General features: G+C 48.2%; 1 protein-coding gene across 1 annotated transcript; it reads left to right on the top strand.

Annotated features, from left to right (window-relative positions):
- The first annotated feature begins 15,783 nt into the window (after positions 1–15,783).
- Positions 15,784–21,148, top strand: LOC134949748 (uncharacterized). The gene is made up of 2 exons (XM_063938494.1): positions 15,784–15,955; positions 20,937–21,148. Exons 1-2 carry the CDS (start codon positions 15,784–15,786, stop codon positions 21,146–21,148), a joined length of 384 nt encoding a protein of 127 aa, XP_063794564.1.
- The last annotated feature ends 396 nt before the right edge of the window (positions 21,149–21,544 follow it).

The raw sequence follows: 21,544 nt of genomic DNA, 5'->3' as shown, positions 1-21,544 counted from the left end.
AAACTCCGCGAGAGCGCATCAGCCTTGATGTTTTTTGACCCAGGGCGATATGTTATCAAAAAATTAAAGCGAGCAAAAAACAAAGCCCATCGTGCCTGCCTGGCATTGAGACGCTTCGCTGACTCTAAATATGCCAGATTCTTATGGTCAGTGAGAATTGAGACCACAAACTTAGCCCCCTCAAGCCAGTGTCTCCACTCCTCGAGTGCATCCTTAATAGCCAACAATTCCCGGTTACCCACGTCATAATTCATCTCGGCAGGCGAAAATTTCCGGGAAAAGTAAGCACAGGGATGAAGGCGATTATCAGACACTCCCATCTGAGAAAGCACTGCCCCAATACCCATCTCAGAGGCATCCACCTCCACCACAAAAGGACGCTCTGGATCTGGGTGTCGCAGCACCTTGGCCGAAACAAATGCCCTTTTGAGACGGGCAAAAGCCGCTTTAGCCTCACAAGACCAGTGAGCAACATCCGCCCCTTTCTTAGTGAGTGCCACCAAGGGCGCCACTATAGACGAAAATCCAGCGATAAATCGTCTATAAAAATTTGCAAAGCCCAGGAAACGCTGAAGCGCCTTCAAACTAGTGGGCTGCACCCAATCCAGGACTGCCTGTACCTTGGAACCCTCCATTTGGAAACCTTCTGGGGAGATAATATATCCTAGAAATGCGATTTGCTGAACTTCAAATTCGCACTTCTCCAGCTTCGCCCCAAGCCGGTGGTCTCTGAGTTTCTGGAGGACTAAGCGTACATGCTTCCGATGTTCCTCCAGGGAATGGGAGAAGATTAGGATGTCATCTAAGTATACAACTAAGAATCTATCCAAATATTCCCTGAGCACATCATTCATGAAATCCTGGAAGACTGCCGGGGCATTACAGAGCCCAAAAGGCATCACCAAATATTCATAATGCCCTGAGTGGGTATTAAAGGCAGTCTTCCATTCATCCCCCTCTCTTATTCGGATTAGATTGTACGCACCGCGTAGGTCAATCTTAGAAAAAATGGTGGCAGTACGAAGCTGGTCAAACAAGACCGAAATGAGAGGCAGTGGGTATGAGTTTTTAATCGTGATACGGTTCAATTCCCTGAAGTCGATGCAGGGTCGCAACGAACCGTCCTTTTTACCCACGAAGAAGAACCCCGACCCAACTGGAGACTGTGAAGGTCTGATAAATCCCTTAGCCAAGTTCTCCTGAATGTACTCTGCCATAGCCTGAGTCTCAGGACGTGACAGGGAGTACAACCTGCTCTTGGGAAGCTTAGCATTTGGCAACAAATCAATGGCACAGTCATAGGGGCGATGGGGAGGTAGTACCTCTGCAACTTTTTTGGAGAACACGTCCGCAAAATCTGCATAACACCCTGGCAATCCTGGCAAACTTAGCTGCGAGAGCCTGACTGGAAGGCTCAAGCAACTCCTGAAACAATCAGTACCCCAACTAAGAATCTCCCCAGAGACCCAGTCAAATTGAGGATTGTGGGCCCTTAACCAGGGTAACCCCAACACCAATGGGGCAAAAGTACAAACAGTCACATAAAAGGACAATTTTTCAGAGTGTGTGGCTCCAATAAACAAAGAAATCTGGCTAGTGCAAGAGGTAATTTCACCTTGGGATAATGGTTCCCCGTTTAACCCACAAATCTCAATTTCCGATGCCAAGGGTACTAAGGGAACAGAGTGTTTCAGGGCGAATTGGCGGTCCATAAAAACCCCGTCGGCCCCACTGTCCACAAAGGCCTCAGTCTTGACAGTTTGACCGAGGATCTTCAAGGTCACCGGAATGATAAAAGTCTTCTTGGGAAATTCTGACTTCTGGCCTGACAGGATATTTCCCATCACCCTCAGGCCCTGAAGTTTTCCGGCTTTTCTGGGCATGATACTACCACATGACCTTTATTCCCACAGTACAAACACAACCCCTGCTGTCTCCTCCGCGTCTTCTCACGCGAGGAGAGGCGGGTAGCCCCAATCTGCATAGGCTCCTCAGAAAATTCCTCAGAGTCTGAGGTTCCCTTGGGAAGGAAGGAAATCTCAGTCTCCCTTTCAAGCCTACGCTCTCTCAGCCGTCTATCCACCCGGATGGATAACTGCATGAGCTGATCCAAGTTATCAGGCAAGGGATATTGTACCAGTTGGTCCTTTATCTGGTTAGAAAGACCTCTTCGGTACTGGTGTCTCAGGGCTGGGTCATTCCACTGGGTATCATGGGCCAACCTCCGAAACTCCGTACAGTAAACCTCAACTGGCCTTCGCCCTTGCTTAAGGATCGAAATCTGAGCCTCGGCTGAGGCCGTCTTGTCAGGGTCATCATACAACATGCCCAGTGCCGTAAAAAAAGCATCAACACTTTTAAGCGACGGACAGTCAGGCTGCAACCCATATGCCCAGACCTGTGGGTCTCCTTGTAGCAAGGAAATCACTATGCCCACCCGCTGAATCTCCGACCCAGAAGACTGAGGCCTAAGCCGGAAGTATAGCTTGCAGCTCTCCTTGAAACAAAAGAACTGCGAGCGATCTCCAGAAAAACGATCCGGGAGATTTACTTTCGGCTCCTTAACCCCTGCAGGTGCTGCTGCTGCAGGAGCTCCGCCAGCAGCCTGGGAGGTGTGCATTTTAATGGACAAATCATTAAATTGTCGAGTCAGGACCTGCACCTGATCGACCACCTGTTGCAACGTATTTTGAGGGGTATGCTCCATATTCCCACAAAATTTCAACAGGAGTATTAGGCTGCTGAATATGTTATGCACACCAGTGCCTGCAGGAAAGTACTGGTGTTTGAACTGTTATGCAAAACAGATGGACTCACAGACAAACTGGGGAATATGACATAATGTACACAGAAGGTGATAGGGTAACAAAATACACACAAAGTGAACAGAGAAGCCCAGAGGCTAAGGAACTGGGTATCTCCCTTGTATTAGAACTGCTCAGATGGAAAAGCAAGATGTTGTGTTTTAATACGTAGAGAACCCGAAATGCTGTTGCTAAGGGCAACAGCAAAACCCTAAAGGGTTACCAACGGGTGTGGCAGTAAACTCCTTGGTCAGAGATGGAATGATAGACACAAGGAGAATCTCCACAATCCTAATTCTCACTTGCAGTGCACAGGTTTTAGCTTACTGCCACTAAACTGACCCCTGACACCTAGCACAGTGAGACAGGATTAGACAGGCAAGTCTTAGAATACAGCCGCAAACTTGCTAAGTTCACAGAGTAGTAACAGAACCCCAGCAAGCTAAACGACTGACTCCAGTCTTACTGCTAGGTCTGGATTGGCAGAGTGTAATACCAAATCCCCAGGCCTATTTGCAGTAAGCAACAAACAAATACAAAGCTACACAGTACTGGCTAACTTTCATGAACTGACTAACCAACAAAGATTCAGCAGCATCTGCTTACCCTGAAAAGAGGCCTTATAAAGCAGGTGCTGTCCACGCCCCACTCAGACCTCACAGACTGTGAGCACAAAAACCAGCACCGGATCCCCTGCCGTGCACAGAGCCTATAACCACTGCACAGCAAAAGACCCGAACCGGAGTATCAGCTGCGCTCAGGTTACTCCACTAGCACTTGTCTCCCGGTTGCCATGACGACGTGGCAGCACAGGGCAGGAGACCCTAACATCTACCTCCTCGGGCAAGTCTCAGCTGCCGGATCCTCAAACTTTGCTAGACGTGACACTCCTGTCTCCACTGAATAGACGCATGCACACAGCGTCTATTCACCGAATGCTCTCCTTAGCAGAGCAGCGAGTGCAGGAGCCTCCCAACTGCCCCCCACCGCGGTACACTGCGGCCCGTGGGTGGGACAGCGGGACAGTCCCAAAAAAGACGGGACTGTCCCGCGAAAATCGGGACAGTTGGGAGGTATGCAAATGCAATCCACAATCTCCCGCTCTGCAGAACATTGGAGCGAGTGTGGGAGTCTGACGGAGCTGTAGAAGAAACTAGTACCAACTCTGGAACATATATGTGCACATTGGTCTTTTTAAACAGTTGATACAGTAGTGTAAGGAATACAGTACTGTATATTAATAACTAGCTCTTCTACCCGTTCTTCACATGGGAGTTCCTGATTTTCACAGTTGTAAATATAAATGAGTGTTAAAAATTTTGTAAATATATAGAGATGTAAATTTGAGACGTCTTAATGTAAGTGAATATTAATCCATGGTTCTTGGCGTTACCTGATAGCAGATATGGTAAAAAGAGGACCATGTTTGTAGCTTATTAAAGTCTAAACACTGGAGGTACAATCCAAATTTCGATCCGATTGTCCATTTGTGCGTTATTGTTCACGCAACGCAAGCCACGTATCGGTTATGAAGTAATTATGTCAACCCCCTTTTCATCCCCTTAGGGGAGGTTTATTAAAAGTCTAATTACGTATTATTTCTATTTCACACCTGCAGAACACCTATGTTACATTTCATCATCCTAACATATCGGGAAGTAAGAGAATTAGGGGGCATGTACTAAGTGGCTCACTTCCTCACTTTTATCACTGCTTAGTACATGTCCCCCTTAATGATGAGTGAGTGAGGGCTTTCCCATTTTTGTAGTTTATTAAATTACGCTCTGGAGGTGCAAATTAAATTTTGATCTGATTGTCTGTTTTGAAGTTATCGTTCACGCAACACAAGCCATGCAGCGATAATGTAGTCATTATGTCAACCCCATTTTCATCCCCTTAGGGAAGGTTTATTAAAATTCTAATTACGTAGTGTGCACACGGCATCTATTCAGGGATCACTCGCTGTTTTGCAGATCAGCGGGTGATCAAGGCTCCCTCAAGTTCGCCCTTCCAGCCCATTGGAACCGGGACAGTTGGGAGGTATGCAGTAGGATCAGCTCAGGAGCCCTTCTCAAGTAGTGGTATACCTGTACAAAGTATATATGGCACTCAGGGTCTGAAACAAATGTAAGTATTAATTCAGAATAAGTTACAAAAAAAGACACACACTCCCTCACACCCATACAGTAAGGAGGAAATTCAGTCAGCCGCAGCTCTTGCTAAGGGCTTTTAGCTCCCAGGTTACGTAGCCGGAGCAATTCAGATATTCCATGATGAGCCCTGCTGCTAAAGCACAGTATATATAGATTCTGGGTTAAGGGGGTAATTCTGAGTTGATCGCAGCAGCAAGTATGTTAGCAGTTGGGCAAAACCATGTGCACTGCAGGGGGGACAGATATAACATGTTCAGAGAGAGTTAGATTTGGGCGTGTTATTTTGTTTCTGTGCAGAGTAAATACTGGCTGCTTTATTTTTACACTGCAATTTAGATTTCAGTTTGAATACACCCCACCCATATCTAAAGGGGGGTACTCACGGAGCGATATTCTAAGCAATCTGACTAGATTGCTTAGAATATCAGCATGATCGCTCTGTGTGTAGCCCCCTCAGCGATAGCGATGCACGGCCCCGCACATTGCTATCGCTGCTGCTAGATTGGCCTGCATGCAGGCCAATCTAGCAGGTCGCTCACTTCACCCGCTGGGTGAAGTGAGCGGCCCCCCGTCTCCCCCCGCACGCTTAGCACAGATCGCGCTGTGCTGAGCGGCGGGAGAGATGTGTGCTGAGCGGTTCGCTCAGCACATATCTCTTCCTGCATCGGCCCGTCTATATGGGCCTTTACTCTCTCTGCACATGTTATATCTGTCCCCCTTGCAGTGCACATGGTTTTGCCCAACTGCTAACAAAGTTGCTGCTGCGATCAACTCAGAATTAGGCCCTAAGTTCGCAGAGCTATGCAGTTACTGCGCACAGTAAGTCCGTGGTAAGCCCTGAGGGTGCACTTAACATAGGTTTCTGTTCAAACCCTCCTTTTTCTTGTTCTTGCTATAGTGCATTGCTTTTATATACTTTCATTACATAATGTTATTTTGATTCCCGCTCCTGGGAGTTGTACAGTATGGCCCTCATTCCGAGTTGTTCGCTCGGTATTTTTCATCGCATCGCAGTGAAAATCCGCTTAGTACGCATGCGCAATGTTCGCACTGCGACTGCGCCAAGTAACTTTACTATGAAGAAAGTAATTTTACTCACGGCTTTTTCTTCGCTCCGGCGAACGTAATGTGATTGACAGGAAATGGGTGTTACTGGGCGGAAACACGGCGTTTCAGGGGCGTGTGGCTGAAAACGCTACCGTTTCCGGAAAAAACGCAGGAGTGGCCGGGGAAACGGTGGGAGTGCCTGGGCGAACGCTGGGTGTGTTTGTGACGTCAACCAGGAACGACAAGCACTGAACTGATCGCACAGGCAGAGTAAGTCTGGAGCTACTCTGAAACTGCTAAGTAGTTAGTAATCGCAATATTGCGAATACATCGGTCGCAATTTTAAGAAGCTAAGATTCACTCCCAGTAGGCGGCGGCTTAGCGTGTGTAACTCTGCTAAATTCGCCTTGCGACCGATCAACTCGGAATGAGGGCCTATATTACACATTTTATTATTAAGTATTAAATTGTGTTATAATCTTTTTAAGCGCGTTACTTCTTTTTATACAGTACTGTATTGTGTTTATAGTATTATCAGTTTGCTGCTACTGATCTAGACCTAGTGCCACAAAATATTTATTTGTATGCCACACAGTAGTGCCTTCAGTTCTCATTATGGTACAGCAATGTCCCTAATCCACATCATGCCATTCACTGGTGCTCTCAGTTCACATTATACCTACATTTTATATCATACCAAACAACAGTGCCCCCAATTAATATTATAACAATAGAAGTGCCCCATGCTTATTATGCTAGTAATAAGTTACTGCTTCAGGAGCCAGTCTGAGATATACCTGAAGAGAGTGTCTGAAGAAAAATATTTCCCCTTTTTGGTCATAAAGGGTTTGCTCCTCTATATGCTATGTTATTTACACAGTGGAGTCACATTATTATGACCACCGTGTCACGATCAGGGTAACTAGACGCCGTTTCTTACCGGTTAAGTGCCTCCTGAGGTTGGCCCAGCGAGCCAGGGCCGGGCTGTAGTCATGTTTGGCCTGCAGCGCTGGCTTCAGCAGGCCTCCTCAGTGTTTGCACTTGCAGTGGTGCGGCGCTCTCAGTCCCGTCGCGGCTGTCACCGCCGCGCCTGTGGTCTCTTGCTGGACGCACGTTCTCCATGTGCTTTGGCCGCTGCCTCCATCACTGTAGCCGCTGGGCGCGTGGACTTTGCTGTTGCGGCCTCCGCCCTCATTGTTGTTTCATATACAAGTTCCTAGTTCCCCTTCTGCATTCGTCTGTGGGCGCAGCCATGATGGATTTAGATCACATGTTGATATTCCGCCTATCCACAGTGCTGACAGAACCGGAGCCTAATTGCTCACCAATCCCTGCTCACCTACAGGTATAAAATCCCTGTCCCAGCACTGAAGGGTTGTCAGTGCTTCATTTGTCTCCAGTGATTCCTGCGTGCAGTCTTCTACGGATTCTCCAGTGAACTCTCTCTGCCTTAGCCTGACTCCCTTGTGGTTCCCCCTGCGGTGCTACTCCAGCCTATAGTGTTTTGTTCCGTGGTGTAGCGGTCTCCATTGTTCCTGTACTCAGCATTCTCCATTTCTTATGCTCCGGCTTCCCAGCAGCCACTTCTCATTATTCTACAGTTTTCCAACGAATCCCAGCATCATCTACAGTTTGCCAACGAACTCCAGCGTCATCTACAGTTTGCCAACGAACTCCAGCGTCATCTACAGTTTTCCACCGAACCCCAGCTTCTTCTACAGTTTCCCAGCGCACTCCAGCGTCATCTACAGTTTTCCACCGAACCCCAGCTTCTTCTACAGTTTCCAAGCGCACTCCAGTCTCATCTACAGTTATCCACAAACTTTATTATTATTTACAGGTTCACCTGCGATCCCCAGCTTCACTCATCACTTCCTTTAATCTTCACAACAGCACAGTATTCCTCACTTGGTTCCCCAGGCATTATATTGAACTTTTATGTACAGTCCGGATTCTGGTTCTGTTATCTTCTATGACTTTTGTTGATTTGCACCTTATATGACTTTAATTTAATAAAATCCGTGAAAGATATTTCCAGTTGTTGTGGTCACGCCATCCTTGCTACTGTCTAGTGCATGTTTAGGAGGTTACTCTCACCTCCCAAATTCCAGTATCCATCAGCCCCTACAACTGAGGTTTCCAGATATCCGACATAAGCCCTCAGTTGTGACAGTAAGCACTGACCAAATGGATCCAGCCGGGGATCAGGTCCAAGGGACTAGGCCGATGCAAGAACTAGCAGCCCGTCTCGAACATCAGGAGGCTGCACAGGGCCATGTGATCAGGTGTCTTCAGGATCTCTCTTCCCGACTGGATGAGATTCAAGCTACCCTCCGTGGGTCAGGGGCGTCCAGTATGCCGACAGTAGCACCTCCAGTGGTATCCCCACCGACCATGTCCGTTTCTCCTTCACGTCTCCACTTGCCGACACCTGCCAAGTATGATGGATCCCCAAAAGCCTGCAGGGGTTTCCTAAACCAGTGCGAGATCAACTTTGAATTGCAACCCAGCAGTTTCCCTACAGACCGCACTAAGGTGGCATACATAATTTCTCTACTCAGTGGTCCTGCTCTCGACTGAGCATCACCCCTATGGGAAAGATCGGACACCTTGCTGTCATCCTATGACAACTTTCAGGCGAATCTTTGATGAACCAGGTCGAGTATCATCAGCTTCTTCTGAGATCCTTCGACTGCGTCAGGGGACACGAACTGTCGGCCAGTATTTAGTACAATTCCAGACGTTGGCGTCTGAAGTCTCGTGGAATGAGGAAGCCCTCTATTCAGCATTCTGGCAAGGTCTCTCAGAACGTCTCAAAGTTGAGCTCGCCACTAGAGACTTACCCTCAAAATTAAGTGAGCTCATATCGCTCTGCACTAAAGTTGACTTACGGTTCCCTGAACGAGCGACGGAGCGAGGAAGGTCAACAGTTTATAAGACTCCTTCTGCTCCTCCTCCTCGTCAGCCGTCTCCGTCTAGAGACGAACCTATACAGATAGGTAATTCGCGGCTGTCTCCAGCAGAGCGCAGAAGACGTTTATCCAACCGCCTTTGCTTATATTGTGCTGCCCCTTCTCACCTCATCAATGCCTGGCCCGAGTGTCCGGGAAACTCCAAATCCTAGCCCGCCAGGGAGAGGGCCGGCTAGGAGTAATGTATTCTTCTCCGTCTTCAAGTGACTGCAGCCTCTGAGTTTCTCTTTCAGCTGACTCAGGGTACGAAGAATCTCGTTGCCTTATTGGATTCTGGAGCAGCCGGAAACTTCGTTACTGAGAGGTTCGTTAAGCAGTGGTCTGTACCCACTGAGAGACTGTTATCTCCTATCTCTTTAACTGCCGTGGATGGCAGTCGGATTCCTGACACGGTGATCTCCTCCAAGACCCTACCTATCCGTCTGAAGGTAGGGGTTCTGCACACAGAGCTGATTTCCTTATTGGTAATTCCAAAGGCCACTCATCCTGTGGTTCTAGGCCTACCATGGCTCCGCCTGCATAATCCTCAAGTTGATTGGAAGACGACCCATATCCTGGCATGGGGGTCTTCCTGTTCTAAGACATGTCTACAAAAGGTGCTTCCAGTTTGCAAATCCTCCTCTAAGTCTCCTGATGTTCTACCTTCTCCTTACCAGGACTTTACCGACTGTTTCAGTAAATCTTCAGCTGATATTCTTCCTCCTCATAGAGAATGGGATTGTCCTATCGATCTCATTCCAGGGAAAGTTCCTCCTCGTGGACGCACGTATCCTTTATCTTTGCCTGAGACCCACTCTATGGAGGAGTACATCAAGGAAAATTTGGCTAAACGATTCATTCGGCCCTCATCCTCTCCAGCCGGTGCAGGCTTCTTCTTCGTAAAGAAGAAAGATGGCGGCCTGCGGCCTTGTATTGACTACCGGGGTCTGAGAGACATCACAGTGAAAAATCGGTACCCTCTGCCACTCATCACCGATCTGTTTGACCGCGTTAGTGGGGCCACCATCTTCACAGAGTTGGATCTGAGGGGTGTTTATAATCTCATCCGAATTACGGGAGGCTGACGAGTGGAAGACCGCCTTTAACACCCGTGCCGGACATTATGGGTACCTCGTCATACCTTTCGGGCTCAGCAATGCCCCAGCGGTATTTGAACACTTTGTGAACTAAATTTTCAGAGACATCCTTTATCGTCATGTTGTAATTTATCTCGATGATATTCTTATCTTCGCAAACGACCTGGAGGAACATCGGTTCTGGGTGAAAGAGGTCCTGTCCCGTCTCCGAACCAATCATCTGTATTGTAAGCTGGAAAAGTGCGTCTATGAAGTTAAGTCCATTCCGTTCTTGGGGTATATTGTATCCGGTTCTGGCTTGGAGATGGACCCCGAGAAGCTTCAAGCAATCCAAGAGTGGCCGATTCCTGTAAATCTCAAGGGCATCCAGAGATTCCTAGGGTTTGCCAACTACTACAGGAAATGTATTTGAGGCTTCTCCACTATTGTTGCGCCAATTACAGCTCTTACCAAGAAAGGTGCCAATCCTTCCAAATGGCCAGAGGAAGCCGATCAAGCCTTTTATTTGTTGAAAAGAAGATTCATCTCTGCTCCGGTTTTGAAACAGCCCGCCCTTCATCCTTGAGGTGGACGCCTTTGCTGTTGGAGTGGGCGCAGTACTGTCTCAAAGAGCGAATGATGGTCATCTACACCCATGCGGCTTCTTCTCACGAAAGTTTTCTCCTGCCGAGCGTAGCTACGCCATTGGAGATCAGGAACTTTTGGCAATCAAGCTCACTTTGGAAGAATGGAGGTACCTATTAGAGGGAGCTTCTCATACCATTTCTATCACAACTGATCACAAGAACCTCCTCTATCTTAAAGATGCTCAGTGCCTCAACCCTCGCCAAGCCAGGTGGGCACTTTTCTTTTCTAGATTTGACTTCAAGTTGCAGTTTTGTCCAGGGTCGCAGAATCGCAAGGCTGATGCCGTTTCCCACTCCTGGGAGCAAGAAAATGAGTCTGAGTCTACTGACAAGATTATATCATTAATCCAGTGGCTTTCTCCGCAGTGAGGATGGACTCTATGCCCCCACCAGAGAAAAGTTTAGTGAAACCGGTTCTCAGAAAGCTCTTGCATTGGGCACACTCCTCTCGCTTTGCCGGACATGCGGGCATACGCAAGACCTTAGAATTCGTTTCCAGATTATACTGGTGGCTGACCCTAAAAAAGGACATTGCTGAATTTGTGGCCTCCTGCCCAAAATGTGCACAGCACAAAGTACCCCGCCAGTCACCTGTGGGGCAACCAGTTCCTTTGTCTGTTCCTCATCATCCGTGGACTCATCTTTCGATGGATTTCATCACGGATCTTCCTGTGAGTAACAAATTCAATACCATCTGGGTGTTAGTTGACCAGTTCACCAAGATGGCTCATTTCATCCCTCTCACCGGTCTTCCGTCAGCTCCCAAGTTGACACAAGTTTTTATTCAAGAGATCTTCAGGTTACATGGTCTCCCTGTGGAGATAATTTCTGATAGAGGTGTTCAGTTTGTGGCCAAGTTCTGGCGAAGTCTCTGTCGAGCACTCCAAGTCAAGCTAAAATTCCCTACTGCCTATCACCCTCAGACCAGTGGGCAAACCGAGAGGGTGAATCAGGACTTGGAGGCCTTTCTTCGCCTTTATGTATCGTCTGCCCAGGACGATTGGGCTCAACTCCTTCCATGGGCCGAATTCTGCCATAATAATCAGTATCATTCCTCATCTTCCTCTACGCCATTCTTCACTAATTATGGGTTCCACCCCAAAGTACCCGAGTTCCAGCCGCTTCCAACAACATCAGTGGCTGCAGCCGACATCACAATTCGACAGTTTTCGAATAACTGGAAGAATGTTCGTGCATCTCTTTTAAAAGCCTCATCCAGGTACAAGAGATTCGCAGATAGGAGGCATAGAGCGATCTCTGCTCTCAAAGTTGGTGACCGTGTCTGGCTGTCTACGAGGAATTTACGACTGAGGGATCCGAGTATGAAATTTGCTCCCTGTTATATCGGTCCTTTCCTGATTGAGCAAGTTGTCAACCCAGTGGCCTACAAACTGCAGTTACCTCCGTTCTTGAAAGTTTCTAAGACATTCCATGTTTCCCTTCTCAAGCCAGTGATTTTAAGTTGCTTTCATTCTGCATTTCCCTCTGCTCCCAAAGTCCAGACTCAACGCGGAGTTGAGTATGAAGTCGCTAAGATCTTGGATTCCCGCATTAGATACGGCCGTCTTCAGTATTTAATAGATTGGTAGGGCTACGATCATGAAGAGCGTTCCTGGACCAACGCTTCTGATGTCCATGCTCCCAAATTGATCCAGGAATTTCATTCCAGATTCCCACGAAGACCAAAGAAGTGTCCTGGGGCCACTCCTGAAGGGGGGGGGGGGGGGGTGATGTCACGATCAGGGTAACTAGACGCCACTTCTTACCAGTTAAGTGCCTCCTGAGGTTGGCTCAGCGAGCCGGGGCCGGGCTGTAGTCATGTTTGGCCTGCAGCGCTGGCTTGAGCGGGCCTCCTCAGTGTTTGCACTTGCGGTGGTGCGGCGCTCTCAGTCCCGTCGCGGCTGTCACCGTCGCACCTGTGGTCTCTTGCTGGACGCACGTTCTTCATGTGCTTTGGCCGCTGCCTCCATCACTGTAGCCGTTGGGCGCGTGGACTTTGCTGTTGCGGCCTCCGCCGTCATTGTTGTTTCATATACAAGTTCCTAGTTCCCCTTCTGCATTCGTCTGTGGGCGCAGCCATGATGGATTTAGATCACATGTTGATATTCCGCCTATCCACAGTGCTGACAGAACCGGAGCCTAATTGCTCACCAATCCCTGCTCACCTACAAGTATAAAATCCCTGTCCCAGCACTGAAGGGTTGTCAGTGCTTCATTTGTCTCCAGTGATTCCTGCGTGCAGTCTTCTACGGATTCTCCAGTGAACTCTCTCTGCCTTAGCCTGACTCCCTTGTGGTTCCCCCTGCGGTGATACTCCAGCCTATTGTGTTTTGTTCCGTGGTGTAGCGGTCTCCATTGTTCCTGTACTCAGCATTCTCCATTTCTTATGCTCCGGCTTCCCAGCAGCCACTTCTCATTATTCTACAGTTTTCCAACGAACCCCAGCATCATCTACAGTTTTCCAACGGACCCCAGCATCATCTACAGTTTTCCAACGAACTCCAGCATCATCTACAGTTTTCCACCGAACCCCAGCTTCTTCTACAGTTTCCCAGCGCACTCCAGCGTCATCTACAGTTTTCCACCGAACCCCAGCTTCTTCTACAGTTTCCCAGCGCACTCCAGTCTCATCTACAGTTATCCACAAACTTTATTATTATTTACAGGTTCACCTGCGATCCCCAGCTTCACTCATCACTTCCTTTAATCTTCACAACAGCACAGTATTCCTCACTTTGTTCCCCAGGCATTATATTGAACTTTTATTTACAGTCCGGATTCTGGTTCTGTTATCTTCTATGACTTTTGTTGATTTGCACCTTATATGACTTTAATTTAATAAAACCCGTGAAAGATATTTCCAGTTGTTGTGGTCACGCCATCCTTGCTACTGTCTAGTGCATGTTTAGGAGGTTACTCTCACCTCCCAAATTCCAGTATCCGTCAGCCCCTACAACTGAGGTTTCCAGATACCGACATAAGCCCTCAGTTGTGACAGTAAGCACTGACCAAATGGATCCAGCCGGGGATCTGGTCCAAGGGACTAGGCCGATGCAAGAACTAGCAGCCCGTCTCGAACATCAGGAGGCTGCACAGGGCCATGTGATCAGGTGTCTTCAGGATCTCTCTTCCCGACTGGATGAGATTCAAGCTACCCTCCGTGGGTCAGGGTTGTCCAGTATGCCGACAGTAGCACCTCCAGTGGTATCCCCACCCACCATGTCCGTTTCTCCTTCACGTCTCCACTTGCCGACACCTGCCAAATATGATGGATCCCCAAAAGCCTGCAGGGGTTTCCTAAACCAGTGCGAGATCAACTTTGAATTGCAACCCAGCAGTTTCCCTACAGACCGCACTAAGGTGGCATACATAATTTCTCTAACTCAGTGGTCCTGCTCTCAACTGGGCATCACCCCTATGGGAAAGATCGGACACCTTGCTGTCATCCTATGGCAACTTTCAGGCGAATCTTTGATGAACCAGGTGGAGTATCATCAGCTTCTTCTGAGATCCTTCGACTGCGTCAGGGGACACGAACTGTCGGCCAGTATTTAGTACAATTCCAGACGTTGGCGTCTGAAGTCTCGTGGAATGAGGAAGCCCTTTATTCAGCATTCTGGCAAGGTCTCTCAGAACGTCTCAAAGTTGAGCTCGCCACTAGAGACTTACCCTCAAAATTAAGTGAGCTCATATCGCTCTGCACTAAAGTTGACTTACGGTTCCGTGAACGAGCGACGGAGCGAGGCAGGTCAACAGTTTATAAGACTCCTTCTGCTCCTCCTCCTCGTCAGCCGTCTCCGTCTAGAGACGAACCTATACAGATAGGTAATTCGCGGCTGTCTCCATCAGGGCGCAGAAGACGTTTATCCAACCGCCTTTGCTTATATTGTGCTGCCCCTTCTCACCTCATCAATGCCTGGCCCGAGTGTCCGGGAAACTCCAAATCCTAGCCCGCCAGGGAGAGGGCCGGCTAGGAGTAATGTATTCTTCTCCGTCTTCAAGTGACTGCAACCTCTCAGTTTCTCTTCAGCTGACTCAGGGTACGAAGAATCTCGTTGCCATATTGGATTCTGGAGCAGCCGGAAACTTCGTTACTGAAAGGTTCGTTAAGCAGTGGTCTGTACCCACTGAGAGACTGTTATCTCCTATCTCTTTAACTGCCGTGGATGGCAGTCGGATTCCTGACGCGGTGATCTCCTCCAAGACCCTACCTATCCGTCTGAAGGTAGGGGTTCTGCACACAGAGCTGATTTCCTTATTGGTAATTCCAAAGGCCACTCATCCTGTGGTTCTAGGCCTACCATGGCTCCGCCTGCATAATCCTCAAGTTGATTGGAAGACGACCCATATCCTGGCATGGGGGTCTTCCTGTTCTAAGACATGTCTACAAAAGGTGCTTCCAGTTTGCAAATCCTCCTCTAAGTCTCCTGATGTTCTACCTTCTCCTTACCAGGACTTTACCGACTGTTTCAGTAAATCTTCAGCTGATATTCTTCCTCCTCATAGAGAATGGGATTGTCCTATCGATCTCATTCCAGGGAAAGTTCCTCCTCGTGGACGCACGTATCCTTTATCTTTGCCTGAGACCCACTCTATGGAGGAGTACATCAAAGAAAATTTGGCTAAACGATTCATTCGGCCCTCATCCTCTCCAGCCGGTGCAGGCTTCTTCTTCATAAAGAAGAAAAATGGCGGCCTGCGGCCTTGTATTGACTACCGGGGAATGAATGACATCACAGTGAAAAATCGGTACCCTCTGCCACTCATCACCGAGCTGTTTGTCCGCGTTAGTGGGGCCACCATCTTCACAAAGTTGGATCTGAGGGGTGCTTATAATCTCATCCGAATTACGGGAGGCTGACGAGTGGAAGACCGCCTTTAACGCCCGTGCCGGACATTACGAGTACCTCGTCATGCCTTTCGGGCTCAGCAATGCTCCAGCGGTATTTGAACACTTTGTGAACTAAATTTTCAGAGATATCCTTTATCGTCATGTTGTAATTTATCTCGATGATATTCTTATCTTCGCAAACGACCTGGAGGAACATTGGTTCTGGGTGAAAGAGGTCCTGTCCCGTCTCCGAACCAATCATCTGTATTGTAAGATGGAAAAGTGCGTCTATGAAGTTAAGTCCATTCCGTTCTTGGGGTATATCGTATCCGGTTCTGGCTTGGAGATGGACCCCGAGAAGCTTCAAGCAATCCAAGAGTGGCCGATTCCTGTAAATCTCAAGGGCATCCAGAGATTCCAAGGGTTTGCCAACTACTACAGGAAATGTATTTGAGACTTCTCCACTATTGTTGCGCCAATTACAGCTCTTACCAAGAAAGGTGCCAATCCTTCCAAATGGCCAGAGGAAGCCGGTCAAGCCTTTCATTTGTTGAAAAGAAGATTCATCTCTGCTCCGGTTTTGAAACAGCACGCCCTTCATCCTTGAGGTGGACGCCTCTGCTGTTGGAGTGGGCGCAGTACTGTCTCAAAGAGCAAATGATGGTCATCTACACCCATGCGGCTTCTTCTCACGAAAGTTTTCTCCTGCCGAGTGTAACTACGCCATTGGAGATCAGGAACTTTTGGCAATCAAGCTCGCTTTTGAAGAATGGAGGTACCTATTAGAGGGAGCTTCTCATACCATTTCTATCACAACTGATCACAAGAACCTCCTCTATCTTAAAGATGCTCAGTGTCTCAACCCTCGCCAAGCCAGGTGGGCACTTTTCTTTTCTAGATTTGACTTCAAGTTGCAGTTTTGTCCAGGGTCGCAGAATCGCAAGGCTGATGCCCTTTCCCACTCCTGGGAGCAAGAAAATGAGTCTGAGTCTACTGACAAGATTACATCATTAATCCAGTGGCTTTCTCCGCAGTGAGGATGGACTCTATGCCCCCACCAGGGAAAAGTTTTGTGAAACCGGTTCTCAGAAGGAAGCTCTTGCATTGGGCACACTCCTCTCACTTTGCCGGACATGCGGGCATACGCAAGACCTTAGAATTCGTTTCCAGATTATACTGGTGGCTGACCCTAAAAAAGGACATTGCTGAATTTGTGGCCTCCTGCCCAAAATGTGCCCAGCACAAAGTACCCCGCCAGTCACCTGTGGGGCAACCAGTTCCTTTGTCTGTTCCTCATCATCCGTGGACTCATCTTTCGATGGATTTCATCACGGATCTTCCTGTGAGTAACAAATTCAATACCATCTGGGTGTTAGTTGACCGGTTCACCAAGATGGCTCATTTCATCCCTCTCACCGGTCTTCCGTCAGCTCCCAAGTTGACACAAGTTTTTATTCAAGAGATCTTCAGGTTACATGGTCTCCCTGTGGAGATAATTTCTGATAGAGGTGTTCAGTTTGTGGCCAAGTTCTGGTGAAGTCTCTGTCAAGCACTCCAAGTCAAGCTAAAATTCCCTACTGCCTATCACCCTCAGACCAATAGGCAAACCGAGAGGGTGAATCAGGACTTGGATGCCTTTCTTCGCCTTTATGTATCGTCTGCCCAGGACAATTGGGCTCAACTCCTTCCATGGGCCGAATTCTGCCATAATAATCAGTATCATTCCTCATCTTCCTCTACGCCATTCTTCACTAATTATGGGTTCCACCCCAAAGTACCCGAGTTCCAGCCGCTTCCAACAACATCAGTGGCTGCAGCCGACATCACAATTCGACAGTTTTCGAATAACTGGAAGAATGTTCGTGCATCTCTTTTAAAAGCCTCATCCAGGTACAAGAGATTCGCAGATAGGAGGCATAGAGCGATCTCTGCTCTCAAAGTTGGTGACCGTGTCTGGCTGTCTACGAGGAATTTACGACTGAGGGATCCGAGTATGAAATTTGCTTCCTGTTATATCGGTCCTTTCCTGATTGAGCAAGTTGTCAACCCAGTGGCCTACAAACTGCAGTTACCTCCGTTCTTGAAAGTTCCTAAGACATTCCATGTTTCCCTTCTCAAGCCAGTGATTTTAAGTTGCTTTCATTCTGCATTTCCCTCTGCTCCAAAAGTCCAGACTCAACGCGGAGTTGAGTATGAAGTCGCTAAGATCTTGGATTCCCGCATTAGATACGGCCGTCTTCAGTATTTAATAGATTGGAAGGGCTACGGTCCTGAAGAGCGTTCCTGGATCAACGCTTCTGATGTCCATGCTCCCAAATTGATCCAGGAATTTCATTCCAGATTCCCACGAAGACCAAAGAAGTGTCCTGGGGCCACTCCTGAAGGGGGGGGGGGGGGGGGGGGGTGATGTCACGATCAGGGTAACTAGACGCCGCTTCTTACCAGTTACGTGCCTCCTGAGGTTGGCTCAGCGAGCCGGGGCCGGGCTGTAGTCATGTTTGGCCTGCAGCGCTGGCTTGAGCGGGCCTCCTCAGTGTTTGCACTTGCGGTGGTGCGGCGCTCTCAGTACCGTCGCGGCTGTCACCGCCGCGCCTGTGGTCTCTTGCTGGACGCACGTTCTTCATGTGCTTTGGCCGCTGCCTCCATCACTGTAGCCGCTGGGCGCGTGGACTTTGCTGTTGCGGCCTCCGCCGCCATTGTTGTTTCATATACAAGTTCTAAGTTCCTAGTTCCCCTTCTGCATTCGTCTGTGGGCGCAGCCATGATGGATTTAGATCACATGTTGATATTCCGCCTATCCACAGTGCTGACAGAACCGGAGCCTAATTGCTCACTAATCCCTGCTCACCTACAGGTATAAAATCCCTGTCCCAGCACTGAAGGGTTGTCAGTGCTTCATTTGTCTCCAGTGATTCCTGCGTGCAGTCTTCTACGGATTCTCCAGTGAACTCTCTCTGCCTTAGCCTGACTCCCTTGTGGTTCCCCCTGCGGTGCTACTCCAGCCTATTGTGTTTTGTTCCGTGGTGTAGCGGTCTCCATTGTTCCTGTACTCAGCATTCTCCATTTCTTATGCTCCGGCTTCCCAGCAGCCACTTCTCATTATTCTACAGTTTTCCAACGAACTCCAGCGTCATCTACAGTTTTCCACCGAACCCCAGCTTCTTCTACAGTTTCCAAGCGCACTCCAGTCTCATCTACAGTTATCCACAAACTTTATTATTATTTACAGGTTCACCTGCGATCCCCAGCTTCACTCATCACTTCCTTTATTCTTCACAACAGCACAGTATTCCTCACTTGGGTCCCCAGGCATTATATTGAACTTTTATTTACAGTCCGGATTCTGGTTCTGTTATCTTCTATGACTTTTGTTGATTTGCACCTTATATGACTTTAATTTAATAAAACCCATGAAAGATATTTCCAGTTGTTGTGGTCACGCCTTCGGGCATCCTTGCTACTGTCTAGTGCATGTTTAGGAGGTCACTCTCACCTCCCAAATTCCAGTATCCATCAGCCCCTACAACTGAGGCTTCCAGATACCGACATAAGCCCTCAGTTGTGACACACCGGCTAATAGCCAGAGTAACCGCCGTCTGCAGCACGGACAGCAGCTAGACGGGCTGAACTGTCATTTTAAACCTACATCTGGTAGCCCCCAGGTTCATTACGACGGTGAGCTGCTCCACTGTAGTGTGTCAGTCGGCCCTCGCGCACCTTCGTAGCCGACGTTCACCTCTCACATCAATGGCACGTAGTGCTCCACAGTTTCCATGTGGGTTATTTGAAATGGTGCCATTTGTCCAGTCACGATACACCCTCACCACAGCAGCACGCGAACAGTTTGCAAACTACGCTGTTTCAGAAATACTGCCACCCATGGCACGTAAACTGCTAATCACCCCTTTTTGCAACTCGGATAAATCGCTCTTTTTACCCATGATAGCAATGAGTGATATGTGTGCAGACGGCCTATCGCACACCGTATATACCCACCAAGCCAATGCACGTCACGTGATGTACTTCATGGCTACGCGCTGCTGACATCAAATGTAGGAGGTGGTCATAATAATGACTCGACCGTGTATTTTGACGTATTTGGCCGTATAAACAATTGTAAAAAAAAAATACAAAAATTTCCTAAATAGGTCACTCAAGTGTAATAAACAACAAGTATAAAAAAGATATACATTAAAATAGAAATATAGGGGGTTGCGTGGCCTAGCTGGAAAGGAGTGCAGACTTATATCTGCAGAGCACCCATTTCGGCACCTCTAAAACTCCCCTTTCTCACCACAAAATCCCTCTGCGGGCAGTAGCAGTTTCTGAGTAGCTTCAGACTTACTCGGCATCTGCGATCAGTTCAGTGCTTGTCGTCCCTGGTTTGACGTCACAAACACACCCAGCGTTCGCCCAGACACTCCTCCGTTTCTCCGGCCACTCCTGCGTTTTTTTCCGGAAACGGTAGCGTTTTTTCCCACACGCCCATAAAACGGCCTGTTTCCGCCCAGTAACACCCATTTCCTGTCAATCACATTACGATCGCCATACCGATGAAAAAGCCGTGAGTAAAATTCCTAAGTGCATAGCAAATTTACTTGGCGCAGTCGCAGTGCGGACATTGCGCATGCGCATTAAGCGGAAAATCGCTGCGATGCGAAGATTTTTACCGAGCGAACAACTCGGAATGAGGGCCTATATTAAGCTATTGGCACTCTGTAGTTTCTATACCAAGTGCAGTTTCATGCTACAATACCCCCATCTTCTGGTCACTGGGTGCAAATACACGCTCTACCATACATATTGTACTCTGTTTATGTCATACACCACTTTGCTGGCTCTGTGAAGAAGCACTTATTCCGAGACCACCTGGTGATTACGGATAAGATGTCCTCGTGGTAATTTGTTATACCCACACCACCATTACTCTGCATATATGTGAATACTTGCTGTGACATTCCGGTACGGAATTGTTCCTGCAATATACCTTCCTGTCCTAGTCTGTAGTGTTCAGCATATTTGGATATTTCCTTTTCTCAAAGACATCATGCCGCCTAAATGTCAGAAAGATTCAAATGGGGTCCCCCCCGGTGAGCTTTTTCAAACAGTCCCCTTCGTCGCAAGGGGTCAAGGGCAAACTCCCTATGGATAAAGTTCATAAGCTACCTTCTGCTGTTAGTAACCCATTTGATCCATCTGCATCGACTTCAGTGGTGGTGTCCGAGATGGGGGATGATGCCCCGTTAACGATTGGCTCTATGAAACAACTCCTAGCCTCCTTTAAGTCGGATATCTCACAGAAATTTAAACCGGCTTTGCAAAGCTGCCAACAATCTGTAGACGCTATAGGCCAGCATATAGACCATTTAGAAAACAAACTAGAATAAGTGGTCATATCCCACAATGAACTTATTTCCCTTCATGAAGACCTCCAGGTGGAGGTTACGGCGTTGCGCAGTAAGGTCAGAGATTTGGAAGATAGATCACGGCGGAATAACGTGAAGATCAGGGGAATTCTGGAGTCGGTCTCAAACTCCTACTTAAGGGAATACGTCACCGACCTTTTTACGAAATTGCTGCCCACTGTCACTATTACAGACTTCCTGTTAGATCGTATCCACCGACTCCCGAAGGCATAATCTGCCCCAAAGGATGTGCCTAGGGACACTCTTATGCGGTTCCACTACTATCACATAAAGGAACGGGTGCTCCAAGCTGCTAGATCCCTAGACAATACCGACTCGATACTGGGAGATCACCAGGTCTTCAGGGACTTATCTGCTGCCACGTTGGCGCTTCGGAGGTTCTTCACTTCGATTACGAGAGCTCTTCGGAACGCAAATATCCAGTATCAATGGGGCTTCCCTACTCATCCGATTATTCGGCGAAATGATATTACAAAGATCATCACCTCTCCAGATGAAGGTACCCAACTTCTGATATCCTGAAACCTAGAAGCGATATCTTCTGGACACCCGAGCATGTCCAAATTGGCCCGGGAGTGGTCAACTGTGAGCAACTCGACTTGAGTGTCA

The sequence above is a fragment of the Pseudophryne corroboree genome, chromosome 8 (genome assembly GCF_028390025.1).
Source record: "Pseudophryne corroboree isolate aPseCor3 chromosome 8, aPseCor3.hap2, whole genome shotgun sequence".
Lineage (NCBI taxonomy): Eukaryota > Metazoa > Chordata > Amphibia > Anura > Myobatrachidae > Pseudophryne > Pseudophryne corroboree.
The sequence above is the reverse complement of the archived record's forward strand: the minus strand, read 5'-3'. Positions and strand labels throughout refer to the sequence as shown.